This window comes from Cynoglossus semilaevis, chromosome 6, assembly GCF_000523025.1.
Source record: "Cynoglossus semilaevis isolate Cse_v1.0 chromosome 6, Cse_v1.0, whole genome shotgun sequence".
Lineage (NCBI taxonomy): Eukaryota > Metazoa > Chordata > Actinopteri > Pleuronectiformes > Cynoglossidae > Cynoglossus > Cynoglossus semilaevis.
The window spans coordinates 8899550-8907596 of NC_024312.1; the positions used below are offsets into that span (position 1 = coordinate 8899550).

At 35.0% G+C, this 8047-nt stretch overlaps 1 protein-coding gene across 1 annotated transcript; it reads right to left on the reverse strand.

Annotated features, from left to right (window-relative positions):
- Positions 1–1880: 1880 nt before the first annotated feature.
- LOC103380027 (B cell receptor associated protein 29) lies at positions 1881–5658 on the reverse strand. The gene is made up of 8 exons (XM_008311811.3): positions 5551–5658; positions 4433–4529; positions 4176–4276; positions 3916–4063; positions 3666–3801; positions 3447–3543; positions 3265–3365; positions 1881–2418 (listed from the first exon to the last, which is right to left on the reverse strand). The coding sequence occupies exons 2-8, from the start codon at positions 4522–4524 to the stop codon at positions 2383–2385; spliced, it is 711 nt and encodes a 236-aa protein (XP_008310033.1). The 5' UTR covers positions 4525–4529; positions 5551–5658; the 3' UTR covers positions 1881–2382.
- Positions 5659–8047: the final 2389 nt, after the last annotated feature.

The window sequence follows — 8047 nt, forward strand, 5'->3', positions numbered from 1 at the left end:
CACCCAAAACATGCCTTAAAATGCAAGTTTGTCGCAAAACATTTAGCCAAGTGAATATTTTACACAAACAGTCATAATTTCATCATTTTTCAACATCTGCCCAAAAATTACACGAAAAAAAGATTTTGCCAAAAAATTCTGACAAATTAAAAAAAATCCTCAAAATGCTCTAATTATTACTATTTATTTTTGAGAAACCTTTATTTTTTAAATCTTTTTTTTAATCTTGTTGTTTCTCTTGATCAATGGTTGATATACCAAAAAGTATCTATTTTTTATTTTAACCCTAAAAAATATGTTTAAGGCAAATCATTTTTTTAAACTTATTTTTGAAGACTTGTTTTGTTTATATTATTATAGTATATTACTGTTATCAATTGACTGTGTACCAAAAAGCATTTTATCTGAATTTTAACCATTAAAATGATATAACTATGTATTATAATATTATACAAGTGCATATTATTCATTTTTGAGAAACCTTTTGATAAGTCTTTTTCACTGAGTTATTAGTATTTTTTGTGATCAATGGTTGATGCACCAAAATAGAATATTTTTCTGAATTTTAACATTAACAAAGGACATAGCTATGTAATGTATTTTGATGCAAATTTGTGCATGTCATTGCTTTGTTTTTTAAAATGAAATATATTTGTCCATAGTTGTGTTTGGTTGCCTTTTTACTAGTTTTAATTTCAAATTTTAATAAATAAAATATAGAAAACAACATGAAAATCCTATATAATAATATAAATAATAATAATCAAAGTTTTGACCACAATGTGAATTAATTTTTGCAGGATAGTTTATCTGGGCCTGGTTCTGGGTTTGAGGACCGTCTCCTTCGTCTTTTGTATCCTGGGTTTTGCTCTACTCAAAAGACACATCACAAAGGAGGCAAAAAATTCTCTCACCGCTGACAAGGCACATATGTCTTCACTGAAGAAAGAGGAGAATGGCACCATACACTGTGATTCATTGATGTTGGGCTTGGACTGTAGTCCTAATGGAGAAAGCCACTTGTAAGATACAACATTAGTATGTATGTTGTATCAAACCTATTTACAAGAAACTGTACAAAAGACCACAAAGCAAACACACAGTGCGGGTGTGTTGGACCACTGATGTCCTCAACGTTGCACGTGAGAAATAGCAATAGGTACAAGAAACATGCTGCTTCACAAATGTTAACTTAAAAAAGACCAAACTTCTGTTGCTCGGCTCGGATTTTATATTTTGCAATCTGTGCGGCTTCGAAGCACAAAACTTAGTTTGACTTGAACTTTCGACAAGACCAGTTGTGTTCTGTTACCAGTCAGACCAGCATTCTTTAAGGCTGTTTACATAATAACCAGTATAGTGCTAAAGTCTGAGGTAATGAAGGTCTATTATGATCTAACACATTCACAACTAAATGTAAATCCGTTGTCTGAAAAATGCACAGTTGTGAACTCACTCTTCGGCTCAGGTCGATGATGACTTAGTGTATGTGTGCTTTACCTCCACCGTATATGAGGCAAGTTTACTGTAATATACACTGCTGTGCCCTACAAAAGTTCATTAGAGATTAATGGGACCTAAGGTCTGTTTCTGTGGCACATTTGATTAATTCAATACAAATATGAGCACACTGTGGGAAGGAAGATGCTAAAAACCATAAGTTGTTCAGGTGACCAGTCCATGACAGACATTAAACCAGAAGTGATGCAGATGGAGATGAAACATAAAAACTTTGGAGCTGTTCAGTTTAACGCGAAGATGATGCATGTACATTTTTCAGCATTGTTTAACCAATCTTACCACACTGACTGTTACTGAGTGTATGTAGTTTATACATAGTGTAAATGGCCATGTGTACAGTAACTATGAGTCATTATGGATGATTGTAAAAATTGTTTTTGATGTATTTCTATTTATGGTGCCAGTGAAAATCTGTAAACTTTGTAATATATGTCAGTGAGGAACACACGTTCATTTGTTTTGTTGGTTTTTACCCCTCATGCTTTTTCCTAAATAAAATAAACTGTCATTAAGTTACAAAAGACTGTTGTCTGTGTCACATTTTACATAACTATAACAGAAGGTCTGAAGCAAATGTAATAATAAGTATTATTATTAAAATTGAATGTAGAAATACAGAAACAAGTGAGTTATTCATCTTTCAGTGGATAGTAACAGGATGACTGATAAACTACTACAATAAGACACGGTTTAACTTAAAAATATACAGAAAGATTTGTAAGTTGTGCATTTAATATTTAAATCTTAGTATTTATCCCATAAACTATCAAAGTAGCACTGTACTTTAGTCCAACTGTGTCACTACATGCAAAACTGGATAAAAACTACAAAGAGTGAGTCTAATGTATGAAATCCATGCAATTACTTGTCCTTTTTTTCTTCAGTGCTCTGTAGATTCTGTGGATAAAAAGAAGTAGAGGTTTTATCTTTGGTGGTCATTTAGTAGATAATGTTAAAAGCTCAAAGACAGAGCATAAATCAAACAAAATGATTGCAGAAATTGATTTGTATAGTATGTAATATTATTCTGAATTTTAACAATAAAAGGTGGGTTTTTTTTAAAGCAAATGAATGCATTTATTTTCATTTTTGATTAACGTTTAATTTTGAAGACTTTTTTTAAAATGTATTAGTAAAGTATTTTAATGTGATCAATGGCTGATGTACTGTATGTGATGACAAAATTATATTCTTTGTTACGATCACCCATTTGACTTGTACTGAGACTCGCCTGTTTTCCACTGACACAACCAGCCTGACCTTATGTGCTTGGCCATGATGGGAGATGTTGCTGAGTTTGTGTTCTCTGGGTCGCGTAAGACCTTGACAATTGCACGTATACACTCTGTTTTAGAGTTTCTGTTAGCGTTGCGCTCTGTATGACCAGCGCCTTGAAGCTTCAATAAAAAAAACTTTCACAGACATTTTTTTATATGAAACATTTTTGCATTGTTTTGTTTAAATTTTCGTTTTATTCTTCATTCTAAGGTGACTAAATAAAATTGCCAAAACACGTACCAAAGAAGTATATATTTTTTCTGAATTCTAACCATAAAAAAGACAAACCCACCATTAATCATTGTCATATACTATACTAATAAGATTCTGAAAATGTCTTCAAACGTCTAAGTTCTTTTTTTACTCGTTATTTATTTGAGTTGTAAGTACACTTATAAAAAACTCTTCTAGCCTTTCTTATCTATTAGTTATTCCTATTTGTTTTATATGGAAACTTGACCCTACCTGAAGTTTATGGTGTTCCTGCAACAGTCGGTCATATTCCTGCGCCAGACCCTTTGCCTGCCTCCTCATGGCGTCCACCTCAGTGTGGGACTTGTGCACAGCTACAGGAACAAACAGTCACTTCACTACCAACTACTGCTTTGAGCTGAATAGCTTTGAGATAAGAGGCAGTGATGACTCACCTTCCTGTGTTTCTTTCAGCTGACCTGCCAGCTTCTCCACCTCTTTTTTGAGTTGCTCGTTTTCAGCTGAAGTGGACTTTTCATCATCGAGAAAAGCCTGAGGAAGAGTGAAAAAGAGTATATACAAAAATGTAATATTATTAAAGGAGATTTAGAATAAATGACTTTAAAAGGCAAACACCTGTAATGAATCTATATAAATATATATGCATATATTACTTGTTTGAGCCTAAGGTTGTCTTCCTGGTGCTTCTTGGCGGCTCTGACCGCACTGTCTATCTGTGTCTCAAGGGCAGCACTGTTTTTCAGTGTAACAGCAACCTGGTTCAGCAATGTGACAACTCTAATCATGATACTGTGATCATGTGGAGGCAGGGAATTGAAAAAGGTCAAGACAAAACTGAATTTAACTGAGACAGAAAATGTGAAGTGGTTTTATGAATGTGGAAGTACTACTGTATATACTCACAGCCAAAGGAACAGAGAGAATCCAGATATGTAGAGATTCCTCTGGGCCCTGAACAACTTCATGTGGACATGGTCATACACATTTGGGTTCACCTTGGCATCTTGCATGGGTTCAGGCCCTGAGTATTTCTGCACTTCACGGACTGCATCTAAAGATGAAGGCAGAAGGGGAAAGACGACTTGGCTGTTTTAACTCAGGTTCAACACATGCCGTATAAATAAATCCATCTTCTCAGTGTGGTCTTCACTCAGGCTGCTTACCAAAAAAAAGAACAACAAGAACCATGATCATGGTAAATGAGCATTTGTTCCAGTATGGTGATAAACACTTCCATATTCTCCAGTTGAAAACCGAATGCCATCTGAAAGTAGGTCATAAGGCCAAGGTTAGTGTTACTGTCACAACACACAGAACTAAAATAATGTTTGTTCACTCTACTGGGGATATATGTGTACTGCAGTTCTCAGATTTATAATTTATAACCCCACATAAGGATTTAGATGTAAAAAGCTTTTACCTATTTGCTGATATGAAAGGTATACAGAGGATGAGGTTGACAGCTATCTCTCCATAGAGGAAGAAAGCAACAAACGTCCACTGTAGAGTCATGGCCGCTGTGATTAAATGACAAGAAATATGTTTAAGTGTAAGTACTATACAGTATATTATAAGAAGGTTGTCTTTCACTTGTATGCTTTAAATTTTAGAAATCCACATAATTTATTATCATGTAAGTTTCAATAATGTGTTACATAAAGATATTTATAATTACTGTAGTTATACTGCATATGTGACTTTTGGGTGAGAATTTGCTTAAAACCTGTATTATCTATACAAAAAAGGGTGCAATATTCTTAAACAATATTTTTGTTTGCTAAACCAAGGGCTGAAAAACAGCCCCAAACCTTTCTGGAGCCTCCTCCATGTGTCACTAAAGTCTCCATAAAGTTACATGGATGATGACACCCGCACATGTCTCTCTTTAACTCTTAACTGTGAAGTAATCGTTTGTGGTTGATCATTTTTGTTGCCTCATCAATTACTTGTTTTTTTGGCTGCAACTTCATTTATTCCAAGGTTTTTTAGGCCCAGGAAACATTGAGCAAAAACAATGTATGTATTGATTTTAAATAATCTTCATTGAAGTGATAGGGTGGAATGGAATAGAGTCCAACACCCCAACAACAATGAATTTTAACCACAAAAACGGACAGAGCTAAGTATTTTAAGACAAATTAGGGTATTTTTTGTCATTTTTGAGAAACTTTTATTTTCCGAGAATTGTTCAGTTACTCATTGGTATAGTATAACATATTATACTTTAATACAGGTCCAGATGTATTACCATTCCTAATGGTCATGCCTTACATGGCAACAACTTTCATACAAAGCAACGCGAAGTGCCACGTAAAATTGTATCTTTGTATCACAACATTTAAGCTAATAAGTAATACACAGGTCCACACGCATTAGGTTCTGAAAGTGTGTTCCATTTAAACGTAAAAAACTAACAGAAACAGCTCTTTTCACTGCTAGAAAACCACCACCACTGAACAATCATTGTCGGTTCCCCTTAGTTTTAAAAACTAAACATTTTTGATCCGTTTTCGGACATAAAACAAATTGTTTTCTTACCAGGCAGAGCAGTGAATGTGAAAGTTCAAACGTGCATGCGCATGCGCTCTCTCACACAAGCACATTCACAACAGCTGCAGAGGGACGTCACCGCACTCACGTCTCAAAATAAAACTCTCATGTTCAGTTGACCTTAGTGGTAATTTCTCTTTTTTAGATTATATAAAATATATGGTCCAGTCAGTAAAATGTTTTAGTATCATTTTTCAGCATTTTTAATTCAAATCAACCTGATGTTCTCCTTTTGAGTCTAGTGTTTTATGAGTTTATTTTGAACATTTTGGTAAAAATAGATTAAAAACACATTACTCGAAAAAAAATTATAAATAAACTAAAAATCTAGGCGTTCAGAACAGGTACTACAAAACAAATCATACCCGCTAGATGGCAGTCTTAGCCAATGATTAAATTATCAACAGAAGCTTTTTTTAAGTCTAGAGAGAGAAAAAAAATCTTTTTAAACGTTGTGTAAAAGAGATTCAGCACCACAGAAAAGTTAGACCAATGTAAAGATTCAAAAGTCACATGTCACACAGACAAACAGATACCCCTTTTTGGTGGAGCAAATATTATTGAGCAGCCCTGTCCACTCTTTTACTCCAGTGTAGTCAGAAACAGAAATTTACCACTGTAGTAAAGTAAAACATCTATCAATCTGAAGACTATTCCTCATTCTTGATATTCACCCCACAGCATGGACAAAGTGCAGTGACCTCTGAGGAGGGAGACGTGGCCATAGCAGAACCGGCCACATCCAGCACGAACCATTTATCCTCATGAGTATTTTCTCTTTGAACTTGTTGATTATACTTTTGGGTCCAACTCTGGACAATCAGAAAACCAGTTCAAGAAACAACCATGGGTATACACTGTCCCAGAAGACCGCAGGGATCCAGACGCCTTGTATCATGCAACTAGATCAATGACCTATTTTTAGGGCTGAGTTATTTTTGTACTTTGCAGGAAAGCAACTGAATATATGTCATCCAATGACTGATTAGAGCCAATGCAATCATATCAGGACTTAGGTGTAATGTTCTTCCTTGCTGTGATGATTGAGACAAATTTGTGTTTTTCTTTAGTGGTATTTCAGAAAGATATAAAAGTTGAAATAAAGCTTCATATTTGAAAAGAGAAAAAAAGGTAACTTGTTCAGTGTCTTCTTCAGAAAGTCCTGACACTGAGTCAATGACTTAAAAAAAGGGACTGGGAGACTGCAGAGGTACAGTAAATGACAGTACATTTAAATGTCAGATTCCTTAAACGTAAATTAAATAATTCTTGAAAAAGACTTTAAGAATAAAGGCTTTTTCAAGATTTATTCTCATGGAAACAAATTTGTGCCAAAATGTCTTGTTTGAATGTGTATCATATTGATATTTTAATCTCAGTCATGTCAAAAAATGTTGATTTCTGTCACAACCATCTGACATGCAGTCTCTTCCAAGACAGACTTTCGCAGAAGGAAATCCAAAGAGATTTCTCCTAGTCTGCCTTTGTTTGCTTTCTGAAAACAGTTGCATGCTGCATTATTGACCGTTACATAGCACTAGTGTTGCACACCAACAACACAGCCATTAGCATCTCTTCACCAAAACTTTCACTTTGTTCTTCTGTTTTTTTAAATAAATATTTCTCATAAAAATATAAATGCTACTCTCCTGCACATCCTTTGCATTTCTTCTTCTCCGCCGGATCGAAACTGCAAGTAGGTTTCATCTGTGAAAGACGCTGATCGCTGCCACTCTCTTCTACTGCATACCTCAGGAGTGCTGAGGAGTAGAATGTGTACAGCTGCATCCTGTGATGGCTTTTTGAAAGTGGCCAAATGAGTGAAGCAGAACTGAATGTGCTTTGATTGCTCTTCTCTTCTCACCATCCCAGAGGTCACAACCCAGGAGAATGAGCAGTCATTATAGGAAAATGCCCGGAAAAGGCAGATGGTCGGGGCTGCAGTCATGGATGTTGTAACCTGTGAGAAGGCCATCCTAACATTCAATGTAGATAGACAGCAAATAGACAGACAGACAGACAGACAGAGAGAGAGAGAGAGAGAGAGAGAGAAAGAGCGAGAGAAAGAAAGAGAGAGATATGTTTGATTCTAGGAAATGATATGTTAACAATCACACACATATATAGATATAGATATCCAACAAATTAGATTTCTTGCTCTTTGTAAAAATAGTTAAACATATACACAAAACAAAATGTATCCTCTACATTCTCTGAACGCTTCCAGGGAGCAAGGAAAGTACAAGCATGCATTTCTCTAGATGTTCCTAACCTCCTACCAGAAGGCTAGGAACCTATGGATCTATCTCCAGTGTCATTAATTAAATGGTTTTCATTTAAGTTGTGATAAAAAAAATGGATGTTTGATCCAAAAAATATTCAATACATAGATAAGAAAACCATACAATTACAGCATAACGCTTTAGGAGACAAAGTTGTCTCCAAAAGATGTCTCCAGATGTGTCCAACAGTATAACCTTTGGAC